Source organism: Polyodon spathula, chromosome 8, assembly GCF_017654505.1.
Source record: "Polyodon spathula isolate WHYD16114869_AA chromosome 8, ASM1765450v1, whole genome shotgun sequence".
In the NCBI taxonomy this organism is placed as follows: Eukaryota; Metazoa; Chordata; class Actinopteri; order Acipenseriformes; family Polyodontidae; genus Polyodon; species Polyodon spathula.
In genome coordinates this window covers 6,514,747-6,535,720 of record NC_054541.1, presented here as the reverse complement: position 1 = coordinate 6,535,720, position 20,974 = coordinate 6,514,747, and the positions used below count along the sequence as shown (strand labels likewise).

The window sequence follows — 20,974 nt, the reverse complement described above, 5'->3', positions numbered from 1 at the left end:
AAACTAGTTTATGATCAACTGGGGACATCTGGAAGAGCACTTTGTTTTTCTGTTCAGGTTTTGCATCCATTAGATGCTTCTTCCTTGAATGAGGGCATGGATACCACTTCCAGCATGGCACAGTGTCTCAATAATAACAATACTCTAATATACAGTTCTCTATTCATGTCACGTTGTGTTCAGTCAGTATTGAAAGTCAATATGATTTATTATGAAAGGCGCTATATACATCCCATGCATACAGTATTTTATTTATTTATTTATTTTTTTTTTTTTTTTTTGTTTTGGTTGTTTTTTTTGTTTTTTTTGCAAGAGTTACCAAATGAGATCCTCTGGAAACTCAAATTACCAACTGTCACACAGCATAATAGAAGTCTATAAAATACGTTTTTTATAAATGTACATTGTTGTATCATCACCTCTAAATAATAAAAAATTCCATAGGAACGATTCTTTAAATGTAATATGGATTTATAAACTGAATGCATGTACCAGTATGATACATTGAATGCATCAGGATTTCACTTTGGCTATGTCATCAAAGATATTTAGGAATTACAGTACCCTATAGGCTCGCATGATTCATAATCTTGAATTTTAACACGTGGTATTCTTGGTTTCTAGATAATACAAAGGGTTAATGTCGGTCGTCAGGTGCCCAGAAGGAGCGGAGGTACTGGATTAGACACATTGCAGATCCTTGTGTGCATTTCAATTGGCTTTCGGAAAGCAGCAGAGAAGACTGCGCTCCTCCACAACAAAGGGGCTCCACTCCCCATACACGCCCATTCTGAAATGCTCGTATTTGGTGAAGGTTTGTAATCATCCCCAAATCTTTCCCCATGACGGTAGACTTTCAACATGGTGCAAAAATCCGGCAATGGTGGAGTGTACCCGGATCCTGCTGGGGAGAAGAAATTGAAAGTCGGCTTTGTAGGGTTAGACTCGGCGGCTCCCGACTCTAGCAGGGATGGGGCATTGCTCATTGCTGGTTCAGAAGCTACCAAGCGGGGCAGCATCTTAAGCAAACCCCGGTCCAGCGTCACTGGTTCAAGAAAACCACCCAAGAGAAATGCGTTTTATCGAAGATTGCAGAATTTCCTATACAACGCGTTGGAAAGACCAAGAGGCTGGGCTTTCGTCTATCATGCATACGTGTAAGTAATGACATGCTTTATTTCCCCATATGACATGAAAGTATTATATGACAGCATAGCCGGTAAAACAAATAGCAATATATGTTTGGTTACATAGACGGACGTCTGTCAACTTCACTTGCATTCTTGTTATTCATTACAAGTATGTTCAAATAAAAAAAAGAATGATTCATACAACCTTTATGTATTTAAAAAATGTGTAAATATAGCAGGCTAGCCTATTAAAGGGAATTATAGATTGTGTAAGCGAGAGCATTACGAATTTATGAGTTGCACACAGTGATGAAAATCATGATTCCCCCCTTCTTCATCAGTCAAAAAAAAGCCGATTATATAATTATATGTGATTTATTGTTAATCCTTTGGAAATAAAATACAACTGAACCATAACAAATTTGCCACGAGTGTTGTATTGTAAGAGTATTGTTCATTTACCACAAGTGTTGGATTGTAAGAGTGTCTATTGTTCAAGCCTTATGATTTCAGTTTTTATTTATTTTTATTTATTTTTACTAATGCTGCATATGCAGATTCTTTTGCTGTTGGGCTTAATTTGTTTGAAAAATGACATCCCTTCAGCCACGAATCTTTTCCAAAACACTGAAAGGCTTTTAAGGGTTTATTAACTGAAAAACGGTTGTTGTTTAAGGTGGTAGTGAGTGGATCTAATACTTGAACATCATTCAGTTTGAAATCTACAGCGTAGCGTTGATTTACGACGTGTCTTTTTTAAATTAGTTTTCATCCATAATCTCTGCTTTTGTGGAGGTGTGTCTGAAACCCAACAAACGAATGGAACTGTGGATGTGTTCTTCCTGTTCATTGTTTATTGATATGTGACAGTCTTTCTTACTGTATGGATTTCTCTATTTTATTAACATATGCGGTTCCTTATCATTTACAGTCGATTTGAGATATTTAAACCGAACTAATAAAGCCTTTGATTCCAATGTGTCGGGCTGTTTTTTTTCAGGAGGTAGTAGCGTTGGACAGCTCCTACAACAGCTCCTTAAACGCGTGCCAGAGGAGTTTTGTTTTCAGATTGAAGTCTGCAGACAAATTCAAAATAGAGTTCTTCATGGATCCTGTGGTGGACAAAATTGTGCCATGAGTGAAGCCCTTTTCTGTCTGTGGCATGAAGCTTAACAGACAGTAGTCTGGAATTAACATTATGTGACAAATGACTATTTCTGCCTTTTACTGTGGCACACATAGTTGAAATGTATTTGTAAACACTGTTGTATATCTAACAGCATTCATATTACATTAAGGTCCATCCCTTGGTAATAGTGAACCTTAAATCACCTAGATGTACAGTAGCCTGGTGAATTTCAGAATGTGCAGTCCATTAACAGACTCAGCGCTTGGCCTAAAGTCATCATTATACATCAACTGCCACCTTCCTCCAACAACAAACCCTGAAAACCCCCTTCTTTATCAGCTCTTTCAAAATCCATTTTGCTGTAGTAATAAAAAGCCTTATGTCTGCTACTGATTCATGACACGATTTACCTCAGGAAACATTATTTGTCGTACCCAACTTCTTCAGTATACCTTCACTCAATTATGCTACAACACAGCATTGTGCATCAGTTTTTATTTTGATGTCTTTCGCTGGCTTTCAGTGAAGTTTCCTCATATGTGCATCATATTGGTATGTGATTTTGTCTAAGTAAAAACCCCTTTCTGCCTTACAATACAATACAATACAAATGTATTTTTACATAGCGGCCTTCACGCCATGGCACCCCAGAGCGCTGTACAAAGTTAAAAACAAAACAAGATAGCTGATTATACATTGTGTGTGTGTGTGTGTGGGTGTGTATATATATATATATATATATATATATATATATATATATATATATATATATATATATATATATATATATATATATATAATATATATATATATATATAATTTTTTAAGCTATTTATTCTTTAAGTAAGTACTGCTGTGCCAGACTAGACTATTTTATAATGAATTAGAACAAGAGGATATTGTGCCTGTATGTAGCATGATTGTAACAAAAAAAAACACCTATTTAATACAAAGACTTTGTAATTGGCTTTTAAAAATAGGAACAATGGATAACTGTAATCAAAAAGATCATCCATCACAATTTGTTTTAATAAATGATTAATCCACTTTGAATATGTTGTATGGAGAAACACAATATTACTGAACATTAATTCCCAGTTAATTCTGACTTTATATACATTATAGTAATGATAGCACTGTGTAACAAAACAAAAAAATAATAATAATTGTTCCTGGGTAGTAAATACAGTATAATTGTAAATCTCGAAAAACTACTCACTTCTAAATCTTTTGTAGTCATCTTTGTATTACTTTAGTATAAATACATGTTAATTTGGATTCACATGTTGTTTTTTTCTGACTTTATGTGAACGAAAAGACACACATTTTCCCATTTTCCCATTGGAAATAGTGATATTTTGAAATATCACTGTCCTGGTCACAAAAGCAAAGTCTGTGGGGAATAATAGCCATTTTCTATAATTTTGAGGCATAAGCAATTAGGAAATAACACTTACTACCCAGGAACAAAAATTGTGTTACATAGTGTAGTTATACCCCAGTTAAAGAGCATGCAGTGCCCTTCATGCATTGGAGTCCAGTTAACCAACAATGACCATAAGCATAATTAAACAACCTGCAACAATGGTTCTTAATTGGAAACAAGAGCAACCCTGCAGCTGAACCCCAATTATTTTCAAGGGGTCTTCTTTTTAGAAAGTCAGGGTGATTTATTTTCCCTAGCCAAGATGCTCTAACTGCTTATTATTACATGTGACTTTCAATTGTTTATGCATGAAATTCTGTTTTTTAAGTATAATATCATAATATCGTTATAAAGCTTGATGATGAAAAATTCTCGTATTCCATTTGTGTTTTAGTTTAAGTTCAGCGGCAGGCACACACTATGACACTTTGTGACCCTAACATTTGGTTCAAGGAATGTCATTGTCAAGCGCTATTGTAGCTTAGTCAAGCAAACCAAAAATGGAAACAAAGATATTTTTCTTCGATCTTTGTTTTGGGGTTTGTTGTCCATGTCAGGCTTTGCACTAAATGTACAATGAGCATAATATTTATTCTTTTAAGAGGTTGTGCTTTGGATTGATATGCTCTTGCATCAGAGCTATAGGGGAATGCAGCACTACACTTTGATTAACAATATAATGGAATCTAAGCAGAGCTAGTTTTAATAATATTTACATGTCAGAGTGCAATTTTCAATTTTATGTATCAGACAGTGCATTTGTGAGGTTTACACTGAATAAGAAATCCGTACATTTAAATGTTTCTTATTTAAAAGGCATATTTTGAAAGTAGATTTCTGAAATGCAACCCCAGAGAAATGTATTTCCTTGCTGGGAGGGGAATCAAGGAAAGACAACACTTTAAGAAATTAACAAGGTTAACCCTGATTTTCTGACCCACATAAAGTTAGCAATCAATATGCTTCCTTTTGCTCTGAATGCCAAGCACATGCCCTCGAGGAGGGTTTTCTCATTCTATTGATTTGCCAATGCTTTAATGCTTTACCTATAGTACATTACACTAGAACTGCTTCTCGGAGAGGCTAGCTTCTGATGAGAGAGCTGCTGCATATCACAAAAAAGGGGTAAAGTAGTTCCATGCTTACACATGTATAATAACTGCAGTAAACTGTATACTTACACTTAAAAAACTACACTTGAAAATACCTCAAGTATTAGTGATCCCTTAAGTGTGTCATGTTAATGGCTTTCCTTTTAAAAATATATCAACCACCTATATAGTCACCCTGATACTATAATATAGATATTATATATATATATATATATTTATATATATATATATATATATATATATATATATATATATATATAACCATAAAAAAGTGAGATTTTTTGGTGGCAGATTAAAATGGTTTCACATTAAGATTATCGATGCTGTTTACTTATTCTTATTTAACCATATATCATTAAAAAGATGTTAAGTATAGGGCTCTTTAAGATAGTACCTGCAAAATCACTTGACTGTACAAGTGGGTGGATATCAGCTTGTATAGAACAGCACCCAATTCATAAGATGTATAGTGGACTCCAAGCCATCTAATATCCTATGTGCTATTGTAATAATATTGCAAAGCCAGACTTTTGCTCACCACTTAGAAATAATATATCCAAATGAATGTGGCTGACTGGAGTGCAACATAAAGCACCCAAGTGTTATTTCCCCCCCTCTTCAAGCAGCTGTTCACAGTATTGTTGAGAGTATAAATGTTAACACAGATGCTTCCGTGGGGTGTAGGGGTCAGCAGATAGCTTGCTTAATGAGTCTGAAAAACAATGCCTTTACTTGTGTTTTTAATATCTGTAGTCATCCAGACATTCACTTGTTTTTAAATCAGGGGATTAAAAAAAGGTTAAATACAAGTATTTTGTGACAATGTCCTTGAGATGGATGACTCATGTTAATGAATGAAATTGTATCTCCTCAGAAATGGGTCTGCTTCTGTTGGTCTTGGAGACAAGGTATTTTTCTCTATAATATGATGTCTGGTTTAATTCCTGATCACTGCCATTTAATATAGAAATACAAGCAGCTTGTACTGTAGCAATTACTGACCAATTTAGACCATTTATATGATTATAAAAATGCATAGACTTCTTTATAGTAAGTACCTATTTGTGCAGCCTGTTTCGTTGTTGTTTAGTATAATATATATAGTTTAGTATAACAGTGGATTATCTAACACAATAATAATAATAATAATTATGGCCTTCTGTATATATGTATGTCACATCATGTGTAGGGTGTCTCTTAATTACAAGAGATGTAATTTCATGCACTTTGGGTAAGAGGAATATAAAATGAAGCTAAGCATCTCTGTCTGCTCACACTGTGCAAAATGAGTTCTGTTATAATAACAGAGGCTACACACAACATATCAACTTATTATAAATCACACAAATGACGATTGCACTCAAGTACTATTAAACATAAGCAGTGTTGATTGTTGTTATGCTGTATTTTTTCTGCATGGGTTGACATTCCAACACAGTGAAATGAATCTCCTCTGAGAGGCTGATGAGTTACTAATACTGACATCTGCATAAGACACATGCTTACCTCTCGACTGCAGAGCTTGATCTCTAAGTGAAACGTAAGATGTTTGTCTTTGAACCAGATAATTTGTAGTTCATGTCCCACCATTGCCTTTCCAGTCAATTCATTGGCATAATATGCCAGTTCATTACAACAGGATGTACTGTAATTTTTGACAAATTCTTAGCAGTTATTTGTTGATTTCTAATACGTGATTTATAAATTAAAAAAAAAATCAATCACAATGTACTTTTATATTGTATATCTAAATTTAGATCGTCTAAAAACCGAGCAGATTTAGTAATTCCATTATTATAATAATATATTACCATTATAATATCATATATATATATATATATATATATATATATATATATATATATATATATATATATATATATATATATATATATATATATTTATATTTATATATATACACATTAAGGGTTCTGGTATGTGGTCACAATGTGAAATGCAAGGAATTGAAATGCTAGCATCCACAATAATAACAATTATAGAAACAGTTCTTTAAAAGATAAAGCAATTAAACTAATTTAATTTGTAGCAAAGCTGTTGCAACTTTGCTTAGCTTCTCAAGGGAAGCAACATAAGACATCAGGCCAATATGTTTGATCTTGGCATAGACTTTCACCATCGGGGGAGTTGGAAAAAGAAATGCAAGCTAATCAATATGCTTTGTAGATATCCTTAGTCGGTAATGTAAAAGATACATGGCAGGGTTAGGATAGTTACTAAAGGGCAAATAGGTGTCTGAAATCCTACCCCCAAACTAGACTGAATGATTTAGAGGTGTACTTGCCATTCCCAAAGGGATCTGCTTTGTTATATACTGTAAGACTCAGTGTTGTAAGACTGAAATGCTGATTGAATATGCACTGAATTACTATGAGGGGAAAGTCGTTTATTAAATGGTATTTGCACAGTATCAGGAGGTCCAAATACTGCTTCTGATAAAAACATTCATATAGCCCTCACACTAATGGAGTTCTAGATGTTTACAGACAGAAATACACTAAAGAGAGGGTTTTTTTATGTTTGATATTCTTAACCTTTTTGTTGTCCGAGTGGTGACCGTATATTACCGGTACATTGATGACACTCAATGGGAATAATATACTGCAGTATTCTACACTGCTGCTAAACATATTCAAATTCTGCAGCTTTCAGGGGCAATTTGAATTAGTTCCTTCCATTTTCAACTTTGGCACTGATGTACACTATCTGTGATTCTCCAGCTAACAGCAGTTTTCAAAAGATGGATGAGACTGCTATAATTCATTGCGATTATGCAGTTTTCCCTAGAGAATTACATTTCTTTAACTATAGAGGCACTTATAATTCTGCAAAACTGCATACAATAAACAAAATAACAGAGTTTTTTCTTTGTTTAACTTTTGAATGTATTCTTGTCAGTTTGTTGTATTCTTGAAGCTGGTTATTTTTAGCCAATGGGTTATACACAGTAGAATAGTGAGTAATGACAAATCAGCTTGCACATTAATACAACCCTAAGGAGATGTGTCATCTTAAATATCCATCTTAAAGCTGCACAGAGTTGCCTCACTGTTGACATTGTGAAAATGTAGTATAAGCTGATCATTGTAGCTCATTGATTCAAGCACTGGATTACTTATGGCCAAACTTAGATATTAAATGTATATTAGATTTCTGTGCAGCATGGTGGCAGCTGATGACAATAGAATGCAATACAGATATAGATATATAGTATATGATATATAGCTAGACTCAATAAAGAAATATAGATGTGCATTTGACTGCAGTCCAATAAACTTGGTTTTATACCAATATGTTTTACTTTTCAGGTAGTGTGCGATTATTAAATGATTAAGTGGAAACGCTGTTTGTGCGTAGATCAGTAGACCTAATGACTGCATTAATACTGAATTTAGTTCAGGCTTTCTGCTGCACTGTGCTGACTTAGCTAGAGCAGAAAAGCAGACGATTAACCCTTTAAATACCCAGGTGTGTTCATCACCATGATTGAAAACCATATTGAGCTACAGTATAACTGTGTGGTTCATCAAAGTCTGTGTTCTTATCAAGTAGAAATTAAATACACGTGGATTGTGAATTAATTGAGTTAACAGGCTTGTGAGAGACAGCAACTTTTAATATATATCCACACAATCATAAACACAAAGGGCACACACCACCTTCAGTTCCGATACTTTAATCGTTCTTTGCTCGATGTGTGCAGAGATGCCAAAATACATGCAAAAATAAGTGTGATGGTCACAAATGGTCGTTTCTTTCGGTGGATGTATAAACTGTACAAATACAACTGTTCCAGAAGGGTGTTTCAGATTGTCTTTTAGCTTGGAAGAGCCCAAGAGGTGTATAATGTAATACATCCTCAGTTTCCATGATGCTGTCATTTTCGCCCACCAGACCAACAATTCCTCTCTTCTGAACAATAATTTAGTGACCCTCTCTGCCTAACCTCTAATAGAAGTGGTAGTGCTGTGCTTGAAGTGGGAAAGGAGTTCATGGTTTAACTGGAGCAATGTAAGTGTGGCTGGGTTTTCAGTTTGTAACACAGGGAAGCAAGTGAAGCAAGGGAAACATGGTTTTCTTAAGTGTCTTTCAGAGAGATCCTTATTGAGCCTAATGGTGCGTTATTGCCTAAATGCTCCCAACCTAACATTATCAATATTTTAAATGTCTTTGCAATGTGTGATATAAATATAGTTAATTTTGATTTTTAAACCTGCCTTAGAAAACATGTTGTTTTGGATAATAAATGACCCATTTGGACCCTGAATATACAGCATGCCTTTGAATTAATTGGAGTCTTGTTTGTTAATGTATATGTTTTGCAATTTATAGTTAATTTATTACTTAAAAAAAAAAAAAAGAAGTATGATTTTAGAAACTTCCATTTCTTAACTGTGTATATAAATGTAATACCTGAATTAAACATATCTGCTGTTAAACCAAAACATTATAAGAAATGCTGTGACCTACTTTCAAAATCTTGAAACCGTTTTAAAATACCAAGATGCTGCTAGAGCAGTTGCTCACACTCCTATGCGCGTGAGGAATGGAGGTCCCACAGGTATTGCACTGGTGCTATGCTCTAGCCACTGTTACTAAGAGATGTGTGCAGCCTCCTTGCTCCTGTCAGTCAGATCCAAACCTACAGTATTCCTGAGGGGCACTAGCCGATTCTTCCAGATGTGCTGGAAGCAGGATATTAGAGAGGTTACTGACTCCTTCTTTTAGTATATGCTTTGATGAAAGCTGTGTGATGGAAACGTTAGCTTGATAAAGAATACAAAGTAGAATCTGCTTGTAGTGTTCTTTCACCCCTCCCTGTCTTACCCCTGGAAACAGAACATCTGGATCCATTGTTTTTCAAGTGCATTGTCGGTCTTCCTTGTGGGTATATTGACGAGAGCTGTGGAACTGTTCTCTTCCTGACCTTGAAGGTGGAGAGTGAATGTCTAATCTCCACTAGCTGCAGTCAGCCTCTGGGCTTAACCTGCTGCAATCTGGTACCTTTGGAAGTAGCCTGAAATGTAATTTTCATTGAAACTATTGTCTGGTGTTTACCATCATTCGGCATGCCTCTGGGTTCTGTTGCTCAGATGTTGAGTTATTATCATTTTTCTTTATCTCTGCCTTATCCAGGTTTGCTTGGAGTGTGCCTAGAGTTCATTTCTCATGCTCTATATGGAGTCTCTTCTGTCCCAAGACTTGGGATTGTCTAGACAAGCTAACATCATATCTGTGCTTCTGGCACTGTAAAGTACACTGGATACATGTTTATCTTTGTCTGTGAATTTGTTACCTCAATAACATCACAACTGTATTTTAAGAATGTGTGATGCTGTAAAATACACTTTGGTAGATACCTGTGAATGTTTCCAGCTTCCTGCCTTTGCACATACTCCCAATCTGTTATGAATATTAAACACCAATGATGACTGTGCCTGCAGCCCAGTGAATACAGTAGCTAGCGATTTAACCCAGATTCTGAATACGTAATGCATCAATAAACAATATGAATCAATAAATAAATACATATGTATTGCTTGTCATAAAGTGAATAAGTCCATATAAGGCCAACTAGGCAAGTGTATGTTAGTAAACTGTAATAATAATGTAACAGACAAGCTAACATGAATAAAACTAAAGCAAAACAACATGGTCAAAAAGCTTAAATCGCTATCTACTGGGTTGTGTGTTTCAGGCTATTGCAATGGCAGAAGCAAAAATAATGGCTGTTACTTAGGGTTAACTTAATGTTAATAAACTAACTGTCAAACTAAATTAGCACAGCACCTCTACACACGTTACAAAAAGACATGCATCTTATTTAACAGAATGGTGAAGAAACACACCAGAATGGGAAACACCAAATCTCTTGGCAGCTTGTGTCTGATTCAGGTTTTTTTTTCCAGAGCTCGAACAATCTCCATCTTTGTGTAGCAAAAGAAACAGCAGCATATTTTGCCATTTGTTTACGTGCCGTTTTGAAGCGAATACAAAATAATTTAATTATATGATGCTGGTTCTGGAAGGATTTAATAAACAAATCAGTGTACCTCAAGACACTCTCGCGAAGTCGTTTTTTTTTACAAAACAATACTGTATCCATTGTGAAGAAATTGCTGTCATTGCCAGAAGGTGTTCTTTTTAGCGAAGTTCCTGTTTCTTTAGCTGGAGCATTTACAATGGGAAAAATCTGTTTCACCACAAGAGTGTTCCCTTAGGCAAAGTGTTCTCTTAGCAGGTGTTCCTATATGCAGAGACTACTGTAGTAAAAATTATTTTTGAAAGTCCATTAGCATTGAAATATACAGCATCATATTTAATCATAAGAATTACAAAGATTAGGATGGCATAGAAAAGTAACACATTAAAACATTATCTGCTGCCATTTCTCAAATAGAGCAATAGATACAGTACCCATTCCTTCTTACTAATAAAATTGCATCCTGTGACAGGGCAGCTGGTGAGAGCCTTGCACACTATAAAAGAGGGCAGGCTGAAGCCCTGCTGTAAAGTGATTGTTTTGCTTTGTATTATTATGATTTATTATTTAGAAATTAGATAGTGTCTTGTTTATTGTTTGGCAGCACTGTCTCACATCGCCCTTCAGCCTTTTTACATATTATATTTCTGTCTTCATCATAACTCTTACTACTGTGGTGCACCATGTGTACTGTAGATGCAGACCTACTTGCAGCCCCTAAAACACAGTTTGATCAGCAACGGACGTGGTATTGGCTTTCAGTTTGTATACCCCTACCATATAACATATCAAAATGACAAGGTCATTATTGATTGGTATAATCTTACATGGGTTCCTAAAGAACCAAAAATGAATCCAATATAAAAGAAATAACTCTTGGGGGAAATGGTAGTGAAACAGGATATTCAGCACATTAATGTCTTTAAGAATGTTATTTTGCTATAATGCTATTATTATTATTATTATTATTATTATTATTATTATTTATGACATTTCAGAGGTATAATGTATGATGTCATCTAAGAAAATAGTTATGTCAGATTATCTTGTGGTTTAATTGATAATTGCACTTTTTGGTGTTTATTTTCCAAATCTCTACCTCCCTTTAAATGTTAATTAGTGGCTAAGATGTCTCTGCTTCCTAATAATGAGGAAACTACTAATTAAAAACTGGGGTTAAGATGATTTTTGTCTTTGCTACAAATCAAAGAGAATTGAAATGATGGACTTGCTATCAGTACTGGGTATTTTATGCTGAAAAGAAAATCTGTCAGGACAACTCTGTTAAGTGAGTGAAAATAACAAAAGCTCAACGATAAACTAGGCGACAGCAAGAATGAAATGTAATGCAATGCAGAGATGAACAATTAAAGCAAGTTGTCACATCTGTTTGAAAAAAATACAATAAACAGAATCGAGCTCAGTCAAGATATGAAGGTAAAAACAAGGGGCATTATTGTGCAATTAGCAGCTTTTTTCTGAGTTTAATTAAGAAACAGAATTGGCTCAAAATAAGTTTAAAGGAACGTCAAGTGATCAAAAATAAAACCTGAAAACTTCAAGCCTTGCTGATAAACTAAAGCTCCATTAGTTGAAACCCTCAGCACAGTGTCTAGGGTACCTGTTTATCCTGTTGTCAGTAACAAAGTGCCGGGAACTTATTACGTACTTGCACCGACATCTCCAATGATCTTTTTCTGAATGAGATTAGACCAATTTGAGTGTTGCCTAATCCCACAATGTGATGTTAAATCCCAAGGAAACTGAGAATCAACTGCAGATAGTGATCAAAACCACTGGGACAAAATTATTCCTATACTAACAATGCTAAATTACTACCTTTGTAAGAATCAAGCAATCCGCTTATAAGAATCATTTCAGGGCAAACTGACTGCATTTAATACGGTACATTATAAAGTGCGATGACGTGTACAGCCAATGAAGCTGTTTTTGAATTTGAATTTGATCACGCTGTGCACGATTAGGCACTTGCACAGCGTGTTTAGAGTATAATCCCTGATCTGCAGTGACTCCAAGTAGAAAAAAAAAAAAAACTAGTTGTGCAGTTTTTGTGTGAGTCGACATGACAGGAAAAAGAAAGACGCTTTGATGCAGTGATCCAGGGAACACTGGACGTTTGTAATGAAACAGTGACTGCGCCACTGCATTGTGCAGGGGTTTTTTTGTTCTCTGTTAGTTAAAATGTGTTTTAATAAAGTGAATACATATTCTTTGAGTACATACTGGGTACAGCACTGTTATTGTGTGATATGCATGTAGAGGGAAGGGGATTGCGTAGCTTCGCAGTGACAAGGGGGGGCAGTGGAGATTTGCATCGCCGCTTAGTGAAAAACTGTGAGATTTGCATCGCAACTATAAAAAAGCAAGCCGCAGATACTTAAATGCTATGGTTGTCCTGACAGTAAACTGTACTGTACTGCTCTGTAATGTCATTTTAATTCAAAGGCCATTATATGTAACACTGGATGGCAGTTAAACTAGGCACCCTCATGAGACGATCGTTTCTCATGTATACTGTAGTAAAATAGGATTCTGCAGCTTTGCGTAAACATAATCATGATCATATAACATGTTGCTTATCCACGAGGACTTGTCTTGATTGTTTTGATGTATTGTCCTCAGTGATTGAGCACCATTGACATGTGTATACTGTATTTAAACTGCTGATGCACAGAGGCACGCTTTTGCTAATTGTAATAATATCAGTCAATTTTTAAGAATCAAGCACATATAAGAATCAAATCATCCTGGATGGATGTGATTCTTATGAATGGAGTGCACTGTGATGCAATTTCGCACACCTCTTTTGGATTATGCACCTTGCTGCAATAATGGGACTGGCATTATTTTTATTGGCTTCTCCGGTTTAAACAAAATCGCTCAGTTAATTTTTGGATGACAAGGAGGGGCGGCACAACATTACTTATCCTTGATTTGGTGAAAAATGATGACAGTATTTGGAAAAATCCATCAGGATGAGACATAACTATTTTTGATAGTGTTAGGAATTTTTATCTTTTAAATAGCGAATCGATGTACTTGACTGAGTACAATACTTATTGTAAAGCATTCTGCAGCAGAAATATAGTTCAGCAGTTGCAGATTCAAACCATGTGCACTATTTGGAGCAACAGGAAATCCGCATTTGACAAATTTTGCCAGGTCAGCATCTGGGAGAAGTACAGATGCAGGTGTTAGCTTTTAAGCATGTGGCAGGGCAGGGCCCTGCCTGTAAATATTTTTTTTGTGGTGTTTTGGTGGTGGTTGGCAGGGATGGGGTTAATTTCCTATCCCTGCCAAAATGCATGTGAGAATGTGGTTGGAGCTGATAGAATAACTGATAATTAGGCACCAGCCACATGGTATAAAAAAGGGAGAAAATCCTTTGGTTTGGTGGAGGGTGTTTGGGAGTGAAGAAGTTTTGTTACGCTGTGTTTTGGATAAGGATCAGTGAAGGCTCTGCCCAGCCTGAATAGTTCTGTTTAAACCTTTTTTTTTTGGCCCTTGAGCTGGTTATTTTTGTTTCTGTTATTGTGTTTGTGACTTGTTTTTGTTAAACCTTTTATTTTGCTCTGTGAGTAGTGTTTTGTTCAACTTTTTAAATTTATTTCTGTTGATTTAAACTGTGCAGCTGCGCTTAAACTGCAGCTTCCTTGTCTCTGAGTCTCCTTGCCTGCCGATAACACCTGGTCCCATAATGCTACCCTGTCACTTATGGTGTCAGTAGTGGGATAGCACCTCTAGAGACTTGGAGTGGGACTGTATTAATGGGAAGAAAAATCTGCAAGAAGCAGCACAAGCGGCAGCATCCAAACTCAGCCAACACCCAAGATGGAGGAGCCCAAACAGCCACAGCTGAAGCTAACACCCGCAGGGGAAGAGTGTCTGCTGGCCCCACCACAGACACCAGAGGAGAGCAGCTGGGAAGCCTTTCTCTGCACTTTGGGGGTTACCACTGAGTGCTAACTCTGTGGGGAGTGGGGGAACTTTACAGTCAACTGCCCCACTCCCTCCAGAGGAAATGCTTGTTGTGCCCATTCGCTGAGGGCTCTGCTTCGCTGGGGGTCGCTGAGGGCTCTGCTTCTCCTGGGGTCGCTGAGGGATCTGCTTCTCCTGGGGTCGCTGAGGGCTCTGCTTCTCCTGGGGTCGCTGAGGGCTTTGCTTCTCCTGGGGTCGCTGAGGGCTCTGCTTCTCCTGGGGTCGCTGAGGGCTCTGCTTCGCCGGGGGTCGCTGAGCGCTCTGCTTCGCCGGGGGTCGCTGAGCGCTCTGCTTCGCCGGGGGTCGCTGAGGGCTCTGCTTCGCCTGGGGTCGCTGAGGGCTCTGCTTCGCCTGGGGTCGCTGAGGGCTCTGCTTCGCCGGGGGTCGCTGAACGCTCTGCTTCGCCGGGGGTCGCTGAGCGCTCTGCTTCGCCTGGGGTCGCTGAGGTCGCTGCCGGGGGTCGCTGAGGTCTCTGCTTTGCCGGGGGTCGCGGGGGTCGCCGGGGGTCGCCGGGGGTCGCTGAGGTCTCTGCTTCGCCGGGGGTCGCTGAGGTCTCTGCTTCGCCGGGGGTCGCTGAGGTCTCTGCTTCGCCGGGGGTCGCTGAGGTCTCTGCTTTGCCGGGGGTCGCTGAGGTCTCTGCTTCGCCTGGGGTCGCTGAGGTCTCTGCTTCGCCTGGGGTCGCTGAGGTCTCTGCTTCGCCTGGGGTCGCTGAGGGCTGGGGTCTCTGAGGGACCAGCTCTTCTCGCAGCATCTTCGCTGCCAGGACTAGTGGCCAGGGCCCCGGAAGAGGGAGCTGCCTGCCACAAAGAAGGGGGGAAGGTGAGGAGACCACCTCCACCACAGCCCCAACCACCACCCCTGTACCACAGCCCGGTGCATGGGGGTTGGAATCCTTGACCTGGGCTCCCAGACACCCAGGCTCTTTGGTCGCTGGGCCTGACTTCCATGTTGCAGCATCACCAGGCACAGGAGGCTGTCTGGTCTCCTGCTCTGTGCCCCCTAGTTGCCCAGACGTCGCTGCAAAATGGAAAAATGTGTATTAACAATGTGAATTCTGTATTTTTGTGTTTCAGTTTTCTCTTGGTATTCTCCTGTCTGGTCCTGTCAGTTTTCTCAACAATCAAAGAATATGAAAAAAGCTCAGAGAATGCCCTTTATATTCTGGTGAGTAGGTTTCAAATCCAGTAATTAAGATTTAATAACTGATAATGCTAGAAATGTAACAATAAAGCCAAGTATACATACAAAAGACAACTTCACAGAAAAAAAAAACATTTTTGCATTGCAAATAAAAATGGGCATTTTCTTTTAAAATAATACATGTGTTACTTTCTGTTATTCAGAGTGCAGCTTGTTGAAATTTGATAGTTGTGCATAAAGCTGACTGTAGTTTATTTGATAGCTCAAGTTTTCAGCTGAGTCAGACGATCAAAGGCAATGGCATTTTTTATAAACTATAATCTGTGTCTCTGCAGGAAATTGTGACCATTGTTGTTTTTGGTGTGGAGTACTGTGTGAGAATCTGGGCCGCTGGCTGCTGTTGTCGTTATCGAGGATGGAAGGGGAGGCTGAAATTTGCACGGAAACCTTTCTGTGTTATCGGTGAGAACACTCATTTCTAAACCTAAAGTAGCTTAATGCAATTTTATTCATTTTCTTCACCTTATCTTTGTCTGTTTGCAATTGTGTTGGATGTTCAGAGTTATGTTGATCCCATATACAGCTATGGCCAAACATTTAGCATCACCTAGAATTTTAGGATTGATTATCATTTAAAAAAACTATATATGAACATAATTGAGATTTTATTTTACATCGTGTAATCAAAGACACTACAAAATGATATTTCAAAAGTCTACCGGAAGCCATAATAGTAGTACAGTCACATTTTTAAATTTTTCATTATATACAGTATATGGAAAACTACAAAGCAGTATGTAATTCAATATGTTAGCATGACCCTATTCAGCCGGTTTCATTTAACTTTATGAACAAAATTAGTTAGTTGTATAGGGTGATGCAATAATTTTGGCCATAGGTGTAGGGCTAATATCATTTTTCTGTGAGCTTGTCTGGAAAATCCTGCCTATGACTGAGTAAACTTTTTCATTCCATTCCAATCATGTGACAAAATGGCCTGTCAGCTTGGCTCGTTCCACTAACTCACCCTCCCCATATGCAATATGTAGTTTGGCCAGCAGAATTTTAAAAAAGAAACCTGGTTTGAATGGAATAGTTACAATTCTCCAGAGAAGCTCAAAGCAAGTGTCATCCGTCCAAGCGAAATCATTTTTACACGATCTTTGCTGATTTCCAGTTTTCGGTCTTTTCTCCCCGCAGACGTCATGGTGTTGATCGCCTCCATCTCGGTGCTGGCTGCAGGCACCCAGGGCAATGTCTTTGCCACCTCTGCCATCAGGAGCTTGAGGTTCTTACAAATCTTGCGCATGATCCGAATTGATCGCAGGGGTGGCACCTGGAAGCTGCTGGGATCTGTGGTCTATGCACACAGCAAGGTAATTCTGCACTTGTCAGGGATTTTAGGGTAGCAGGCAACTAGATATTGCAATGGATTATAACCTATAATAATCCCTTGAGGGTTGGGTAATTATGCAGCACTGAACCATATATTACTAGCCTCCTTTTCCTTCTAAATTGGTTCCTTCCAGACATAACCTTGCCTATTTATTCGGTAGATCAAGGTCACATTTTGAAAGGCTGCAGCAATATTAACTCCATGAGGATGTTATTCTGTCCCTGTCCAGAATACCTTGGGGTGTTGGTCTGTCCCGTTGCTCACTTGAAATGGTCTTGGTTTTATTGACTTGCAGGGTTTTCTTTCCTTCCTTTTTTTTGTAATAAGATGACTGCTTTGCTGAAGTGAGAAGTCCCCACAGTAGCAATGAGCTGCACTAATGAAACAGACTGACGTCGTATTCCAAATCAAATTAAAGTAACAGCACGCGGCTCTCAGTGGAATAGACCAGTAAGCCTAAAGCGGTACTGTTAACTTAAACCATGTTATTTTCTTACAGAAGAAATTAACTCATTATTTGACGTGACTTTCTCCTGGTCCACTGATTGTTTAGGCACTGATTCAGTAAGTTAATTCTGTCTCGTAGGTACACAAACAGTCAACAAGCCTTTTAGAGCTCCACAATAACATGTTCTTACAGAAACAGCTGCAGTATCCTGTTTTATATAGCTAGAGAAGCTGTAAATCGGAGCTGTATTCACTGTTAAAAAAATTCAGTGGAATAAAACAAATTTATTTCTTCCACTTAACTATATAAAATATACTTCAATTAAAAGATAATGGGCTATGCATCCAGTATTAATATCCAATATTAACATGTCATATGAATATTGCAAAACCTTCAGCAATTTCCTCTGATGGATTTTGGAGATATGGTATATAAAGATGAACTTGATGAGTATTTGCTTTAGTAGGAGACTAAAGACGCTCATGTCTTTGCAGAAGGGTGGAGGCGCTGAGAATGTGATTTATGTTGTGCGCGACCATAACATGATATGTGTAAAAGATTATGGTGAATTAACGTTTTATAGATCTGAGATACAGTCACTCTGGCCTTGTGGTAAATGAATTCATCCTAAACCTCCGGCACAGGAGATATTAGCTCACCTGCTCAGCAAAATGTTTTTTGTCATTGTGCCTTTGAGCTACAGTATAATATACAAGTTATACGATATGTTGACTACACCCTGGTCACAGGACTTTTCTTCTCTGGGTGTCCACTGCTTTAAAGAAGACTTCTGTCATAGGGATACAGCAGGTATTTGAGATGAAGACTGTACAGTCTTAGAGCAACTCAACCCCTCTAGCTCATAGTCTTTAGATCCAGTGTGAAAGAGAGTCATTTATACTACTCATTTGAAATACGTTTGATCATACTGTATTTAATTGAAAGCAATAGGCTGATTTCATGGTTTTTCTTTGTAAACTGCCAATCACAACAGCCACAGTATTCAGTGTTTTTAATCTTGAAGCAATAGACTCAGCCATCGACAGTTATTACATACCGTTTGGTATTGCTGATTTTATTTTTATGGATATACTTCAAAATACAGTTTCATTTACTGTATGTACAGAACATCATTCACTTAGCACAACATTCTGCAATTGTAACGATGGAACACAATACATTAACAAATTGCATCCATCAAAGTGACATTTGTCTTAAGCTCTAAATATTGCAAGAACAGTGTAACTACAATGTAGTTAATGCACCTGTATTGTGACTTGCATTTTGTATGGATGGTACTGTTTTGAATGTGAATAAATGTGAATGTCTATGATTTCACTTAGTTCCTTGTAACGCATGCCTAGTGCACCTGCTAGAGCCTGGCTTATTTTCTATGTAGTGATTAGTGATTATGAAGATTTCTAAGGCTGCAGACAATTGCTTCCAGGTGCAGGGGGTTTACTGAAATATTTACAATGCCCAGAGCATTAAGGCAAACACCTGTAATTAATAAATGCTGGAACAATACAGCAGCGTGAATCACTCGTAATTTGTAATTCCCGGGTTTGCCCTGCAAACAAAAGTCCAGGTTTTACACACAAACACTAAACACAAAACACAAGACAGTGAGTGAAATTAGGTGCTAGTGGTGTAATTACAGTACTCTATTGAAAGTGATGTCTGGGTTGGTGCTGGCTTGCTCTACAGCTCCATATCATGTTACTGGTAGTCTATTGAGACAAATAAGTTACAGCTGACACTAGCACACACAAAACAAACACTCACGGTTTTCAGCAATACATTTTACTCCAAGGTCAAATCCAACCATTTACAAAGGAACAGATTACTTTGCTACGCGCCTATTTTATATCCTCGATCATGACCTCTAGGTTAACGAGCGCATCAGCTTCTCCAATCCGCGGATGCCACGCTGTTTCCCGTTCGGGTCATTGAGTTTGTGTACCGTAGCTCAGTCCCTTTTGTAGCCGGCTGACTTCCACCTACCCACGGGAATAAAGTGTCATGCCTTTTAGTCCAAGGAATTCTGTTACCTTTACCTGGTGCCCTCACAGGTCGGGAGGGAGATCTAGCACCCATCGTCATTCAATCTCTGTTTTTTATATATATATATAAATTGCAGTTGATTGGGTTATATATAATAGTATTGTTAAGCTTTTGCACCATCTGGAATATATTCATTTAAATAAGTGTTGGAATGTTATCTCATCTTATATTTGTATTAAATAAAGCCATTAATGGCATGTAATATTAGTCAATGTGGGGTTTCAAACGTAGTTTAATTCGGCTATTCTATTGGCTTTTCTTTAAGGAACTGATCACGGCCTGGTACATTGGGTTTCTCTGTCTCATCCTCGCCTCTTTCCTGGTATATTTGGCTGAGAAAGAAGATAACAAAGAATTTGAAACCTACGCCGATGCACTCTGGTGGGGTCTGGTAAGTGCCTTTTAATAAAGACATGTATTAAAACACTGACCAGTTGCTTACCAGGGGGTTGATTCACTAAATCAGTCACCTGCTGCATTGAAGTAAATGCTAAGGGAATTTTGTTGTCAGGCACTATTTAAATATCGGGTAAGTAAGTCTGCTTTTGTTTCCCTTTAGATTACTCTGACTACAATCGGCTATGGGGATAAGTATCCAATTACTTGGAATGGCCGTCTTCTTGCTTCAGCCTTTACACTCATTGGAGTGTCTTTCTTTGCACTTCCAGCAGTAAGTAATGTAGAACTTCATACAGAGAACTTCAGTGCAGTGCTACTTCCATGAAGAACTAATACCTGCAGAGGTTTCGTTACATAAAATAATCCTGAAGTGCACCATAGTAAAAACACTGCAAAGCAGTATTTTCATTGCACACGCTAGTGCCCTACATAGAACAAGACTTGATTCTATTGTTTGCGGATGCTTTCCCAGTGCCTACTGAACAGTGACTGTCACATGTAAAGTAGAGGAGGATTTACTTCCTAGGGAGTGTACTGTAGTAGCTATAGTCATAAATCATACATATAACGAACATCTTGTCAGAACCTAAGGGCTTATATTAGAGAGTAGGAATGTTTTAAACTAGCATGGAAAGAGGTTTTACTGTTAAACTCCGTGCGTGCAGAATTGAGAAAGAAAAGGGTAAAAATGAAAAAGATGGATCCGCAAGATTGTATAGGTAAAATGAAA

General features: G+C 37.8%; 1 protein-coding gene across 6 annotated transcripts in view; it reads left to right on the top strand.

Annotated features, from left to right (window-relative positions):
* The first annotated feature begins 682 nt into the window (after nt 1–682).
* Nucleotides 683–20,974, top strand: part of LOC121319255 (potassium voltage-gated channel subfamily KQT member 2-like) — a 54,017-nt gene continuing 33,725 nt past the window's right edge. For all 6 annotated transcript variants that reach the window (XM_041256481.1, XM_041256483.1, XM_041256482.1 and 3 more), the window contains exons 1-6: nt 683–1,157; nt 15,871–15,961; nt 16,273–16,399; nt 17,138–17,313; nt 20,111–20,236; nt 20,405–20,515. In XM_041256481.1, coding sequence (XP_041112415.1) covers nt 862–1,157; nt 15,871–15,961; nt 16,273–16,399; nt 17,138–17,313; nt 20,111–20,236; nt 20,405–20,515 — 927 coding nt within the window. In that variant the 5' untranslated portion in view covers nt 683–861. The remainder of the gene's footprint in view (nt 1,158–15,870; nt 15,962–16,272; nt 16,400–17,137; nt 17,314–20,110; nt 20,237–20,404; nt 20,516–20,974) is intronic.